This window comes from Cynocephalus volans, chromosome 5 (assembly GCF_027409185.1).
Source record: "Cynocephalus volans isolate mCynVol1 chromosome 5, mCynVol1.pri, whole genome shotgun sequence".
NCBI lineage: Eukaryota > Metazoa > Chordata > Mammalia > Dermoptera > Cynocephalidae > Cynocephalus > Cynocephalus volans.
Window position 1 is genome coordinate 134,724,230 of NC_084464.1, and position 16,192 is coordinate 134,740,421.

At 42.2% G+C, this 16,192-nt stretch overlaps 1 protein-coding gene across 1 annotated transcript in view; it reads right to left on the bottom strand.

The window, feature by feature from the left end:
- SLC2A12 (solute carrier family 2 member 12) overlaps nt 1-15,937 on the bottom strand; it is a 51,780-nt gene extending 35,843 nt beyond the window's left edge. Inside the window, exon 1 of the mRNA XM_063097815.1 lies at nt 15,669-15,937. Within this exon, the coding sequence (XP_062953885.1) occupies nt 15,669-15,783 (115 nt within the window). The 5' untranslated portion in view covers nt 15,784-15,937. The remainder of the gene's footprint in view (nt 1-15,668) is intronic.
- Nucleotides 15,938-16,192: the final 255 nt, after the last annotated feature.

Below are 16,192 nucleotides of genomic sequence, written 5' to 3' on the forward strand. Positions count from 1 at the left end.
AGTACACTAATCCACATTAAATACAACTAATAGTTTTGTGAACAGAAACCATTAAATTGAAGTTAAATCAGCAATTTATCCAGCTAATCAGAAAACAAATATTTAGCACCATTGCATAGCAGGCACTTTACTGGGCAGTAGGAGGTATGTGTATAGTAGTGAAACAAAACAGATGTGGTCCTTGCCTTCAAGAAACTTAATATTCTGGTGATATCTCTATTATCTATTATTACGTACTGTTTTATTTTTTTTACACGCAAAATGACTTTAAGCACTTTCTTGTAGGTTCATCCATGTCCTCAATTTTCACACATTCTTTTTCCCATGTGATCTTACAATCCTCAACAACCAATTCCTCTGCTGCAAGTAGTAGGTCAGACCCTCACATCTGGATAAGAATATTGGGTTGCTTCTTATCTTTACTTGCTGTTGTTCATTTTATCTATGTTTAGTGTGTTGATTAGTGTGTGTGTTTTGGCCATCAGTAATTGGTCTCTGATACTCCGGTTGGAGAAATAAGTGCTTTTGGACAGGAAAACACTTGGGAGGCAGAGAGAATGAGGCATCCCGAATGGCGTTCGGAGTGGCAGAGAGCAGCCGCCTGGGGACACTGAGTTAAGGACATGGAGAAATCGATGCCAGAACTGCTTGAGTAGCAGAGGAAGATTGTTCTTGCCACCTCGTCTTTCTCGTTCCTTGTTTTCCTCTTTATTAAATAGGAAATAGTGTTTCCCTACAGAAAGCAAGACTCCTGGAGATACAAGCGTCCTTTCCTTTGATGCTCTGCTATCCTGCGTTAGCGAGAGCCTGAGGAGGTGAGTTAAGAGGGGGTGGGTGTCAAATAGCTTCTTGTAGTGTGAGGGGAAAAACCTCCTGACAGAAGAGGGATCCAGCTTCTTCTGCTTTCTGGACTCAGATCATTTGCCTCATTCTTTTAGCTAGGGTTCATAGGACACTGACAAACAGAGATGTGTGCGAAGCGTCTGGAAGCCATCGCAGCTTGTTGATGTCCGTCTTGAGACCTAACACTAACACGAACACTGAGTATAAGTCTTCAGAGACATTATAAAATTATTTTTATATGAGCTGGTAAAAAGATTTTACTTTAAATTTTATGTACTACAACGTATTACCCTCTCTTTCTCATTATCTTTCTACTCTATCCGACTCGAGGCAATTTGCCTTTAAAAGGTGAAAGACTTGCACTAGGTCATTCCATGACCCTAGTCCCTCATGGAGAATTTGCCAACATGGCGTTATATGCTGCAGAATTAAGCTAAGGTCCTATTTGTCTGAAATTTTATCTATCTTCCTTATGACATGTTTTAAGGCTACTGCCCCAAACCAGCTGCCCCACTCAGCTCACTACCAATCCTTATTACTGCTGAAGTTCAATTATGATCCTCAGGCTGGCCACTCGGGGTTCTGAGTTCTAATTCAGTGTGTAAGGCTGACCCCTAATGCTTCCAGGATTGCAGCCTCGTGATACCTCAAGACTTCCATCATAGAAGATTTTCCTGGTGCTACCTTACCATATCAAAGCAATGAAGACAGAAATAGAGTGGGTTTTTTCTGTGTTTGCCTTTTTGGTTAATGATGATGATAGGTTATCTTATAGATGCCAGAAAGTAAAGAACTTTTCCAAGAACTCTGGCAGTGAACAGCAAGAAAGAGGTAAGATGTGGTTGGAAGCGATAGCAGGAAGGTGGGGCTTGTGTTTGTCTAAATACGGATGTTTGGGCAGCTGAGTGGACAGAGGAGAAGCAGCCAGAGCTAAACGAGAGGGCAAGAAGAGGATTCATAATTAGTGTTTTTTCTAGTCTGCCCCAACGATGACAAAGTTTAGCATACCCAGCAGTTTTGCTCATGACCCTGTTTCACAGGGGCCTTTCCTTTACATCCCTCTTCCCCCAAAAACGCCACAGGGATTTTTCAGCCTTTCTTTTCTCTTTTTCTTTTTGGGATTTTTCGGCTTTTCATGGACATCACAGAAGTGGAAACTATCTGGAGACTTGCAACAGGTACTACAGGTACCCACAGGCTGTTGGGTTATGCCTGTCCTGTCTTCTTGCTGCTGTTGGGGCTCAGAATACAATACCCCAAAATATGGCATCCTGACGTGCGGAGAGCTTTAAAGGGAAGGGCAATGGAAAGACCTCAGAGAAAGGTCGCCTGGCCTTCTCCCATCTTCCTGTCCCCTCTCCCCACCCCACAACACCCACCAGTCAAAGAAACCAGAATTACTCTTCCCCAAGGCAGGTCATAGAAACTAGAGCAAAACAAGCCATAAAACCCAGAAAGATCACTCTCACCTTCTCCCTTGAACACCCTCATTCCAGAGGAGGCCTGCCCCATACCGGGAAGGAAGGAAGCTACACAGAGAGGCCACAAAGAATCTGAACGGACAGGCCTTGCTGGTTTCCCCCTCAGTCTATTCCCATTAGATCATCCCCGCTTTTTGTCCAATCACAGCTCTGCACGGCTGTGCATTCTTCATCAAACCAAAGCATGAAAACAGGCAGTCTTCCCTCGGTCTTTGGTCTTCACTTCTGAAGGTTCCCTTGTCACGTAAAACTTTGACTAAATAAACGTATTATGCTTCTCTCGTGTTCACCTGCCTCTTCTCATAGGAGTGTCAGCGTGACCCTCAGGACGGGCGAGAGCGCCCTTTCTGCCCCTGCCTGCCCTGCTTTGCTAGAAGACCGGCAGCTGCAACAGGAAGAGCTCGGTTTGCCTTTTGATACAATGACGATTCTTCACTAACGTAATAAAGGAAAACTGTTCCGATCAAAGACGTGATCGCAGTCAAGACGCTTTATGCAAAAGAGCGCGGAGACCCTCAGCGCAAGGTCACAAAGGGCGGCCAGGGGCCACCGCGCTGGCTGCCGCGACAACAGCGCCTTGTCCACCGCTCACGGCCGTTCAGACGAACCCGCAACTGTGGCTGGCTCCCAACTCGAAACGCTCAATTTTTCACAATATTTGCGTTGCTGCCCGCTTTCTTCCTCATGCACCTACTGTAATGCACGTGCATCGTGGGCACACGGTAAGCACTGGCCGCTACCCGCGTCCCCAGCAGGCCGGAAAGCGTGCACGCACAGGTGGTTTTTGGCAGGCAGCCAGGTAATTATACAGCCTGACCAACTGTGAATGCTTCACAAATTTAAAAGACCCCCTACTTCGTGTTTTGTTCAAGAAAAACTTGCAGTGCCTCCAAAATAGCCTTGCTGCTGCGGTCTGCCCTTTCCTTGCTCTTTCTCCCTGGATGCCTTTAAGCCCAACTCATCCTTCAATAGTCCTCCCAAGCGTCACCTCCCCTATGAAGACCACCCCCCAGTCCTCACCCCGCCCCTGGGCTGCCCCGCCCCCAGCCCCTTTGTGCTCCCACAGTGCATAGAAGGGGTGTTTTCAGAGCACCTGTCCTGTTGTAAGGTGCCCACTTATTGATTGACGGGTTAGTCTTCACTATTAGTTTGAAAGTTGCTTGAAAGCAAGACCCCTGCTGTACTCATATATGGATTCTCACCTCTAGTCTTTTGGCACAAGATTGTCAATTTGTTGAGTGAATGAATCCGCGAATGAATGGAAACAATGCTCCAGAATACCGAGACTTGGTCCTCTCTCTCCCCACTACAGCTGTATCAGCCGACTAAGGTTAATACACAGCATTATGTAACAGCACATGGAGCTTTATATTTACATACATGCTTAGCATTTGAATAGCATGCTATGAGCATTTCTATAAAGCTTTCGTTACTATTATTAGCTAGTTCATATAGCATCTTCGCAGGAACCATAAAGCGTTTCATTGTCACACATATATTTACAGATAATTTTTATTTATTATTTTTTTTACAGTGTATTTTATTAAACGTCAGCCCCGTGCATGGGATTATTCTCCAGTCATTCAGATTCAGTGTTTAACAGTGCCTTTTAGTGGACCAGGTTTTCAGGTTCCACAGCACTATCCAGGAACCAATTCTCCAGCCCATCTGCACCACTTGCTGTTTCCAGAAATTTCCATGCTCTTTCCGGACTTGTGCCTCTCTTCATGCTATTCCCCTTACCCCAGTGTCTTTCACTTTCCTTCACAGCCTAAGGAAACCAGATTCACTTTTGAAGATGCAGCTCACGTATCCTGTCCTCTACACAACCTTTCCAGACTTCCCTTCCTGGGTTAGCATTAATCTCTCCTCTCTGTCTTGCCTTTGTGTCCATAATCTTCCAGCACTCTGGATTATGTTTAGCTATGTCTGTCTCCTGCCTTAGATTGGGTGCACCTTCAGAGCAGGAGTGTGTGTGCCTGTGCTCGGTAGAAGCTAGAGGATGCTCCAGGAAACAGGTGCACTGGCTTAGCTGAAAGGCTCACCTCATACCAACTCCCAGAAGTCAGGTCCCTTGGAAAGCTGTGGTGCAGTGCTGCCAACCTACCAAAGGTCCTAGATGCTGCCTCTTGGCCTTGGACCATGTGTAGTGACGCCTGAGGTGGTAAATATTTGGCACTAGTCTTTATCTAGCCATATCTCCCACCCCTCCCCAGCACCCCAATCTTCTCCTTAGCACACAAAGAAACTCAGACCAACAGAAACTTTGGCCTGTTTCAACACCTACTATTGTTTAATCTTTCTAGGAAAAAAACATAAGACCTTTGCTTTCTTTCTGTTCTGTTTTTCCAGTCTCAGCTTTGACTTGACAGCACTTTCATAGACACACTTCCCCAAAACTAATGTTCTCCCGATTCTGTTGGCTGGGGAGGTATTAAGAAGAGGCACTATTAAAATTTGCATGTTAGTATTTCCCTGCATTATGCTTTGCTGTTGTTCATGATCTTTTTCTGCCTGACTGCATATATGACTTTTATTTTCTTTTCTTTCTTTTCTTCCTCTTTTTTTTTCCCTTTCTTCCTTCCTTCAGTTCAAAATTTTTACCAGGATAAGTCTAGGTGCTTGGTTCTTCTAAATTTGTCTGCCACTTGTTGAGTTCTTCTGCTCAGAAAAAAATTCTAGTATTTTTTGCCCTATTTGTTTTGGCATAATTGTTTATATGTTCATTATATACATATTCATTTCCTCTTTTATCTCTATCTTCTTGTCTTTTTTTTATCTGCATCCTAGAAGAGCTTCTCATATTCAGCCTCCACATCACAGCTTTCAGATCATATTTCCGATCATGCAGTTTTATTCTCCCCCACTCTCTGCATGACCTTTATACGCTCACTCCATCCTCACCTCAGTTTACTCTTATCATCAGATGCTGTCCTACATGTGTTTTCACAGTGTATTTTTTAAAAGATTACACTGAGAACAGAAATCAGAGGCTTTCCAAAATTTGTTTCCTGTGAAAAGAAATCTTAAAATGCATCCTTTTCCACTGTATTTGACATGTATTTGCCAATAACCGGATTAGCTGCATTCTCTTTACCCAGCCCCTAAATCAGTTATGATATTTTTGACTGCAAGAACCCCAAACCCTGAAAAACAGGAGCTTAAAACATAGTGGCATTTACTGTTTACTTATCAAGAAGATCAAGTTGGGTTTGGTGTCTCCAAGAGTTCACACTCTGTCCATCCTTCTGTTCCCATCTCCCAGAGGGTTGTCCTCCTCTGTCCCCCCCACCCACCCCCACTTGTCATCGTACATGCAAAGTGGCTGCCACTTCTCCAGGAATAAGATCCTGTCAAAACCTGTTCCAGATGATGGAAGAAAGTTTAGGAAGGGCTTATCCTACTGTGCCTCTCTCTTTTTATCAGGGACAGGACTTTCCAGAAGCACCCTCCAAGACTTGCCTTACTATCTCATTGACCAGAGTCAGTGGGCCACTGGTCAAACTCTGCTGCAAGAGAGTGCAAGGGAAGTGAGTATCTGAATCTTTTAGTTGCCCAGGTAGGAAAAGCAAAAAATTAAAAGGGATTAGGAATGGCTGCTGGATATTCAGTGTCTGGCACACCTGACTCTAACCACCTGGTTGCAGTTAGAAACTCCTCTTATGTCTTAAACTGGAGGCAAAATTGATGTGTACAGCAGCTAGCCAGATGGCTGATTTCTGGAAGTTATTTTTCTGGTGTGGCTCCATTGGAGTGAGAAAGAAACTTCTTTTTTTTTGCACTTGTACTTTTTGGCCCCCTGTTAAGAATAAGGGATATCATTCCTGGATTATTTAAAGCTGCTTATCAAACACTGTATATACAAAACTGCAACTTCTAGAATGCACCACTCCAGTGGCTCTTCTAGGCTGTGTCCCTTCTTAACACTGATTTCCTGTTTCAAAATGCAATGAACCACTGGCTTTCCTTTTCAGCACAGAGTTGTTAAAATCCTGAAAACTGGAGCCCCTGAAGAGATACAGACAGAGAAGTAAAAATGATGAGATGGGTGGGAAGAATCGGGCTGTAAGACAAAAGCTTCTGACCCTTGAAGAAAGCAACTCTGAGGGTCTGTGGAGCTGGTTTCCTTTCCTTGGTTGGTGAAAGTTCCATCTCTGTTAAATGGAGATGCACAGTGGCAGTCTGTGGAAATCTAGCATTTTACTGCTTGATCTTATACAAGAGGTTCACATCTGCATTTTATTTACTGGTAACTCCTAACTCATTGACAAATGTTTTTGATTTTCAACACTATTGCAATTTTGCATCTCCATGTTTTCATGGAGATTTTCAATAGATGCTTTAGGAGGGGTGAATCTGGGGAATAAACCAGCAGCCATCTTCAGTAGAGACCTCTGATGTCTCTACGATGGAGATTCTCAATGTGTGAGCCATGGTGAACTATGGACATTTGAAAACTGACATCTTAACAAGGATCCTCATCCCATCGATGATTATACAATGTTGGAAAAAATAATAACATACTTCAAAAATACTTAAAAATAATAAAATATTTCAAAAAGTTCATGGAAAGATTCATATTATCTTTCCATTTTATTTTTCCATGAACTTTATGAAGTACCCTTGTACACATTTGTACTTCAAGATTTCAAATATATAGAGATGTGATGAAAATTTTTTAAAAAATTTATTTAATGTGCTAATGAATGCATAGTAGCTCTCTGTTATTTTAAATTTTCTTTCTTTTTCTTTTTTCTTTTTTTTTTTGTCTTTTTCGTGACCGGCACTCAGCCAGTGAGCGCACCGGCCATTCCTATATAGGATCCGAACCCGCGGCGGGAACGTCACTGCGCTCCCAGCTCTGCACTCTCCCGAGTGAGCCACAGGCTCGGCCCTGTTATTTTGAATTTTCTAATCAATAAATAGAAAACCGCAAAGACTAATATGTGAGGATTTGAAGTTGTTTTTCTATTTTAAAAGGAGTATATCTGTATACTCAAAATTGATTGAAAATCACCCCCAGTTCTTTTTAAGTTCTTTAATTAGGAAAATGAAATGGGCAGGACATAAATAACATTGTAAAGCCTGTGGCTGGAGGTCCTTTTAGGAAGAGCACTGTATTTACTGAAATTAATACCTACATGGACACCTGGGTATTAAAGGACAAGCTCATGCGGCATGTCGATAATGGACAGACTACGAGAGAGGGAGAGAAAGGGAGAAAGGCTGGGGTGCTTTATATAACAGAAAGAGAGAATTTTGACAAGGGAGAGACAGAGAGAGGTTATCAATAAAGAAAGGCTAAGAGGGCCCAGAAATAGAAGAAATGGAAGAAAAGGTGAGGACAAGTTTTCAAGGTGTGGGGGATGAGGGGGGGAGAGAAGCTGAGGGAGCATTACATCAAAAGGCATGTGGTTTTTAGAAAGGTTAGTCTACTAGAAGCTCCTTATGGTGGATTTGACACAAGAATTTTAAGAATGGGCCTACCTAATATTCAAGTGCACTATAGCTCTCTTCACACCATCTGTAAAAATCTACAAGGAGCTTATGGGAATGGGATTTGAGAATGTGAAGGGAAAGGGACTATAATCTACGAATGGGTTGGAGCAGGGTTAAGAGAAAAGACCAGTTGTTGGAAGTGAAGGGCAAGAGTCCAGGGATAACAGGAAGTTGTGCAGGACGTCATCGGGAGAACCACAAGACTCCTGAGGTACACAGTGTGTGTTTGAGCATGGGGGGTGGGGGGGGGGTGCAGGGAGCAAGGAGGCATGCGGCTTTAGCCATGTGGGAGCTGGAGCTACTTTTATTTTAATATTAAAAGAATAGTGACCCCACAAAGCTGGAGAATTTGGAGACATGCAAGTGGAGTTTTCTAAGACTTCCTAATCTTGTCACCAGCACCACCACTTTCAGAAACTTTCTTGATTTCTCTACACTCATATGGTCTCCTTCCCAAGAATTCCTGCCTTCATGGTACTCAGCACACAAAGGTTGCATGACATGGTGCCTGCTTACAGCTTCAGATTCCTTTGTCATTCTCTTTCCCTGCTTTGGATTCTGTGATCCCCTCATACCCTGAATGTGCTACTCTCTCTTCTCCAAACTTGTACACAAGTTCTTTCTTCTGCTTAGAATGCTCTGTAAACCCATTGCCTCAGTTATACCATCTTGACTTAGCTTAGCCACACTGTCTTCCAGGCGTCTTCAGGAACTGGCTGGACTTTCCCCTGTGCACGACCACAGGCTTCCGTCTCTCGTCACCTCCTCCATTATAGGACTCCTGAATCTTGCCTCTCTCCTCAGTTGGCAGTATGCATCTGCACTGCATGGATGCCTCTTGTTTACCATTGAACTCCAAGGCATGGCATCATATATGATTCCTAGCAGACACTCAATATTTGCTGAATGATTATCTTGTAGCATTTAGATTCTTATCTTTCTGATGAGTTAGTAAAATCTATAGACAGAGATAATGTCTTAAATTTCTTTTTTACCCTGTAGCATCCAGCACTGTGCCTCTCATATAGCAGGTGCCCAATAAGTATGAGGGTACTTCAAAAAATTCGTGGAAAGATTTCTATTATCTTTTCATTCTATTTTTGAGGAACTTTTCGAAGTACCCTCGTATTTGTTAAATTAAAATCCTCTTTAGTTCAGTTCCACAAGAGTTTCTGCATTCATTTACTCATTGAACAATTAAGCATGTGCTATGTACCAGCACTTTTGGGGCACAGATGACAGACTAAAATTCATCTGGGTGGTGAGATCAATCAGCCTTGATGGTTATCGTGAGCACTATGTTAAGACGGTTCCAAGGCTGCATCTGGATCTGATGGTGCAAGGTGGCGGTATTTGTGCCACGTGTATGTGATCCTTGATGTATAGGCTGGAAATACAAAGAAAAAAGCATAACACCTTCCTCTTAGCAACTGCACAGAACTTTCCAAGTACTGTCAGTCAGCTCAGAGCTCTGATAAGTACAAGAATATATATTTTATTCAGGAACTTGTAATCTTACAAAAAAAGACATGTTACATGAGAAATTAGGGGACTAGCTAAAATAGAATGCAATCAAGTTCTGAAATGAGTGTAACTGGTACCCAAATTCACAGATCAGACTGCTCAGAAAGTAGAAGCAACAGCGCTGGCTGGGATTATTGGACAAGAGGGCAAAGCCCTGCACTGGATTTAGGATGCCGCGGTTGTGATTCCTTTGCTGCCACCTGTTCTTTGTGCTACCTGGAGCAAGTCACTTTGCTTCTCTCCAGGAGGAAACTGGGCTTAATGCTGCAGGTTCATTCTGGAATCTGAGTACCTGATTAGTTATCAGCTAGACTTTGACAAGTCCCTTAACCTTTCTGTTCCTCTGTGTCCTCATTCATAAGATAAAGATAATAATATCATCTACTTCATAGAGTTGTGAGAATAAGAGAGGTAGAGGAGTGCCTGGTACATGGTAGTAAGCTCTTGGTAAATATTAGCTGTTGTTTTCTTACCCTCAGTTTCCTTATCTGTGAACTGGGGGAAATATTACTTCATTGGGTTATTTCAGAGACAGGAAGAGATAACAGTAATAGAAGCTCTTGGCCTACAATAATCATTCAACAAAGGCTCATTTAATCAATCTATGAGGTGAAATCTTTGTAATATGAAGGTAAAACTTTGAAACATTCTCTCTCAGTGATAGCAAAGAAAATGAAATGATACTTTGTTTCCAACATAACAATTGTGCCTTTTCATAAATTCTTGAATTCCTGTGTTTTCAAAATTGGCAGTACCTACACAACTGGGCTTGCATCAAGAAAAATTCTTCCTGTGATTTTTGCCTTGAGGTTTCCACAGTCACAATTTAGTTTCCCAATGAAAATGAAACATTTTATTAGCTTTGGATGATTGCTCACTCTACAAATTGATCCTAATTGTCACTTTTTTCCTCCTATTCTTAAAAAGACTTGCACATCTGAAGCTGAGATGTCATTTCAGGCAGGTTTCTAAACTAGTGTTGCACACAACGCCCAACTCCAGCTTCCGTAAAGTGGAGACTGGTGTGTGCAGAAGCAAAACATTTTGTACGTACGATATAATATGGATCCCACTAAACGTCCCAGAGACAGTGATGCCAAGAGAACTGAGTCATGAGTTGTCTAAGAGTTGTCTGAGTAACAAGTACTTCCAAAGGAATCAACAGTTTAAAGTTAAATTACACTTGATTTGCTTAAGGAAAAAAGTATTCTTATAAGCCAAACAAAGGACTGGAGCTTTCTCCCTGATATTTTGGCAGAACAGTATAAAATGAGTCATTGTTCAAAATCATAAAAGATCTTAAACTTAGAACAATGTGATAAATTTTAGTCTTATTATTACTTACACCTAAATTGTATAGAATAATTAGTATATTACGAGGCATAGCCATTTAGCAAAAGCATAAATGAGTGTGCTATGACATATGATGGAAATGACCAAAGACAAATCAGAAGAAAACCCACAGAGATTTGTAATTTATTATGAAGACAATATATTTGCCTCAGTTTCAGCCAGGAAGAATTTTGGGGGATTTCAGGTTCTTTGACTTTAAATGAGATTGGTACTTTTTGAGGGAAGATGGGGTGAGAGATCAATCCTTATCTGGTATTTGGGAAGCCAATTCCAACTTTTCTTTTTCTCACCACCATAACTCAGTGTCTTTTAAGTGGATTTCATTGTGTTATTTTATTCAATAACTCACCCTTCTGGAGAAACAGTTCATAAGAAAAAAAAATTGAACGAGAGAGCTCCAACTCTGATCAGCTCAAAAATCTTATAAAACCAGTTTTTGCTCATATTTTCTGAATAAATAATTGCTTCAACTCCTAGAAGCCAGAGCTAATTGCACACTAATAGAGGGCCATTTGGAGCTCTCAGAACTTTTCAACCCTGAGGCTAAATAGTTCTTCTATTGAGAAAATGCTACCTATGAAACCATGTTTCAAAAACTAAATATTCTTGAATGAAAAATAAAATCCCATACATCTACAGCAATTAAAAATTACATTTTAAAATTGGCTGATTCACCTTTTATATACACGTGTAAATTTGAGTTTCCTTAGGTTGCTCCAGGATGAATCCACTGTATTGTGAGTTCTGTTGCTACTAGTGAGTGTAAGATCTAGACCACTAAAAAGCACCCCCTGGAAAATTCATAAGGAATATACTTCATGGGCTCACACTGGGGTCCTATCAGCTACTCCAAGCTGTGTTCCTGGGATCTCTGTGGTCTCTGCAAGCGTAGTAATTTGGCAGAGAGCAGGGTGATGTTGAAAATATTTAACTGGGGCAAAGGCAGCAACCTATCAGAATGGACACAGGCTGCAAAAACCAGTTCAGGCGTGCTGCTATGTGGCAGCTAGGCTCAGCCAGCCTGGGTTGGCCCCACCATTTGGCTTCCTGCTCCTGAGCTCACTGCTCACTTCATCCACATTTTCCCAGCCTTGCCACAGCAGGCTCCCACCAATGTGTGTCTGTGCTACCCCAGTGGCCAGGAGGTGGTCTGTGGCACATGGCAACCTCTCTGCCCTCTCTGGGTGACAAGTCCCTAAAGAGGAGCAAGAGCACTGCTGTGTGTGCCAAACATCACCTGGAGTTTGCAGTGAAACAGCTCCCACCATGTTTGTCTAGAACCTTCTCTCTCCCTAGTTGATCCCAGAGGAGCCATTGCCCAAGCCTCACTTCATGAAAAGCCTTAAATTTAGGCTTTTGATTTGATTTCCAAGTTAAGTTAAATGTACTGTCTCAGAGATATGCTGACTGGATTGAAAAGGCAGATGTTTATCTTTAAATCTTGTCTCATTACTAGACAAAAGAGCCTATAGTCCTTCATAAATTAACATATCTATAAATCCTGTCCTTTCCTTGGGAATATCATAATTCACACAATTTTTTGTTATCAGTCATTAATTTGTTAAATACATATGTTTTTGAAGCACAATAATTTTTGTCATGGGTTTTAATACTTGACTTTTTAGTATATAAAATGCCTGGGAAAATAGGAATGGCCTAGTGTCTCACAGACTCTGAGAGGCTCTGGCCCCAGGCCTGGGTGGGCCCAAGGTAACTGGCCTGTTGTTAGAATTCCAACTCTTACATCAAAAGCTCTGTCATCAGGTCAAGCTGGTTGGCCTGACTTTCTCTTCCCCGGGGATGAGTTTGTTCCCACAAGTTCTTCAGTCTCTTACAAGTACACTTCCCCTCAGGCTGCCCAAGGAAGCCTGAGAAAGCAGGGCCTGACTGAATTCAAAGAGGCCCACTTTAGGCAAAACCTGAGAGAACAACGCTCAGTAGGAGCCTATTGATGGTTCCACCTTACATACAGGCCACCTGCTCAGGTTCCATTTGTAAGAAGGAGTTCATGGCTTTAAAAACGTTTGAGGACAATTGTCTTAGGGTGTTCATCTGATTAGTGGAAAAGCGTATTTTCTAAATCCCAGACTGTGGCACCCTCAGAGGGGAAGAAGGGCAGCCCTCTCAGCTGGGTCTGTGAGTCCAGTTCTCAACCTTCTGGGTTCCAGTACATTCCACAGCTGGGTCTGCAGTGCTGAGAACCTGCACTCAGGTGGTAAATATTGTCCTGGTTTCTGACATTTTGGGAAGACAGGAGAGAAAAAAGTAGTGCTGGTGGTAAAGGGAGAATGAAGAAAACTCTCTCCCTAGCCAGTTGTTTGGATCATGGAATAGGGAAAGCCTGGAATCTGAAGATGAAGGAGCGAACATCAGGCCTCCTGGGCCAGAGGCCACCAGAGTCAGTTCTGTACCAGCCTCTGTGTGAACTTGGGTCAACCACACATTTTCCAGCCTCACGTTACCCTCATGAGAGATGCTCCAGTGTTTTAGTTTCTCACTTTACCTGTTGTGAGATCTGTTGTCAGCTCTAGGTCCCAGGATTTCAAATTAAGCTCAACCCTGCCCTACAAGGTCAAGTAGAACACATCCACGAAGACTGAAAAATTTACTAAAAATGTACCCACTTTGAGTCATAGCTTCTTGAAAGTGAACTAAGTTCATTATCTTCTAGTCATTAGATCAAAGCATTCTTTTCAGTTAAAAAGGGGTTGGCCGAGGAAGACCTACTGAAATTTGTCATTGTGCCCAATAATATTAAGGAGGATTCAATCATAGAGCTAGGGTTTTTGTTGTGTTTTGTTCCATTTTTCAGTACCTCATGATTTAATTTCCTTGTGATGCGTTGTATAACTCATTCCTCCTTGTGCTTTGATTTTTCCATCTACAAATATGGAAAAACTTGCTACCTTCAAACGCAGAAATATTGTGATAATTATTGAGCTTTTATTAAATACTCCAAACTTCCTGAAAGAAATTATAGAAGTTTAAAATATAAAAAAACCGAAAGGAATATTGACAAATATTATTTCACTAAACCTCAACATTTTTGTAAAACAGACTAAGGTACAATACCAATATTAATGAATGAAGATGTTAAGTAACTCATCAAGATACATGGCAAGTCTGCACTATACACTCATTTATTCATATATGTGTATAATTGCTTTTGGATGCCAAGAGATATTTAAGGCAAATTAAGAAACTTACAATAGTATAGTAAAAGGTTTCTATTCATCTAAATGTAAGCTATATATAGCACAAATCAAAGTTGTATTCATCTGAGATTTTAGGGAAACATTTAGGCTTCCTCTTCTACATAATAAGGTTCATTTAAAATTAAATTTGAAAAATAATTTATGGTACTTATTCTTTTATCATTTCTTTACAACAACATAAACAGTTGCACTTTAAGTAAAGTTTTGTGTATGTATTCAACTTTTACAAACTTAAATACATGTTACCTTCCTTTGGGATAACTGTGAACTTGTAGAACGATATAAGCTATTAAGAGTAGTACACTGTGCTTTCAAAGCTATGTCAAAATTAAATAGTCAGTTTTTAATGGTTACTGCAAAGGCCCCTCCTGAAGTTTCTTTTCATCTTCTTTGAGTCATTTTGCCATTATCACTGATACTATTTAGTTAACCCTTTAATTGACATCACCAGCTCAGCTTGCTCTGCAGTCTATGCTGCAGCTCAGTTTCCCAAGAATTCAGAGAAAAGAACTTTGCAACTATTTTCCTTTGCCTCTCAGTACAAGTTTCCCTTACCTGCTCTTAGAGAATTTGGGAGCCAGGGAGCAAGCAAGCGCGTAGGGAAAGGAGCAGCTCTACATAAGATAGGGCTGGGCCCTAGTGAACCGAAGATCTCAGATATCCACTCTGGACTAGAAGTGGAAAAGCAGGAGAGGGCTGAGCAGGGGACAGGAAAGGGAAGAATGAAGGCTTCTCCAGCCCCAAGAAGGTGCCACTTTAGGCCTCCATGTGAGGGCTTGTGGATTCAGTTCCAAGATCAGACAAACTCATAGTGCAAAAATGTCAGTATATAGATCCATTCCAAGGGAAAAGCAAATGCCTTCATTTAGTGTGTTGGATTTCTCATGAAATTCCAATATATAGCTTGAGAATGTAATATGTGTTTAGGTGGAGCAGAACTGAAGAAACTAATACGAAGGAGAGAATTGTTGGTGTTTGATTTCATTTCGTATAATAGTTACTTTCTATTCCTTTGAGAACCAACTAAATGAACAGAAAAAGTCACCAAAAATTTGGTGCGATGCGTTTGTAAGAAGTGTAAATGTAGAAGTGAAGACAAGCCTTTGGGTTAGCAAATGAATTAAAACTTGTCCAAATTTCACCTCTGGAAGGAAAAAGTGTTAAGCAAACCTCAGTTAGAAAGACCAATTTTAAAGAAAGCAGAGCAGGTGAAGCAGGCGTTACAGGCTCTGCATAGCGCTCAAGTTCATTACAGACATGCTGGGCATTTTAAAAGAAAGTTGTGTTCATTGATTACATAACTAATACTTTTATGAGCCCTACTTAAAATACTGATTTTTAAAACGGTGGTTATAATGTCCACTTGTTACATAGTGTCCATTTGAGACAGTAAATGGAAAAGTATGTGTGGTTGTTTACAAATGAGACTATCTCGCCGGTCATTTCCAAAATGAGAAAGATTTATACATTGTATTATGTAAACACAGTCCACGGGGGCCATCATACCAGCCGCGGGTGTGGAACTCACCCAAGGTGCCAACAAGACTTCAGTTTGCACGTTACAGCTCCGAGTCACTCCGCGTCCCCCCGCGTCCCCCCAGACCCTGTCCCTTCTGCATGCATCCTGCGCTCTCCCATGCGCACGCGCGTGCACACACACACACACGCGCGCGCGCGCGCACACACACGCACGCCCGAGGGAGACACCAGCACAGCTTGCTCCTCTCACCCGAGCCCCGCAGTCCCACTTTACCTCTCGCCCAGGGAGGATCCCGGCCGCCGCCGGTTCTGTAGCTGCCATCAGGCTCCGCCGCTCCCCGCTTCTGGTTCAGCAGACTGGGGCCCTCTGTGTTTTCAACAGGTACCATGGTCACGTAGAAGTTACAGCCTCTCCCTCGCCACCAAAGCACCCCGACCTCTCCCGCTGACAGGAGTGGTCACTTTCCCCATGGTCGCATACTAAAGAAGAGTGGGAGGAAAACTTCGGGTAAAGCCAGTGTAATATGTAACCAACTTTGTTCCTATTTCCGAAGGCTTTGCCCTTTTCGGTGACACAGGCTGTTGCTATTCCAAGCAGCCTATCAGAGGCAGGGGGAGGGCCGTGTCTCGGAGGACTGTTTTTGCCTTTAGATGCAGAGTGGGAAGCAAAGGGTTAAAAGGCTTGGAAACGGGAGCTCAGACACAGCGTTTGGCCATGAGCTAGGGGTAGCTCTTGTATTCCTCCACCTTTGAAAAGAGGGAAAGAAAAGAAACATGCAGATTTAAATGCAAGCTGAG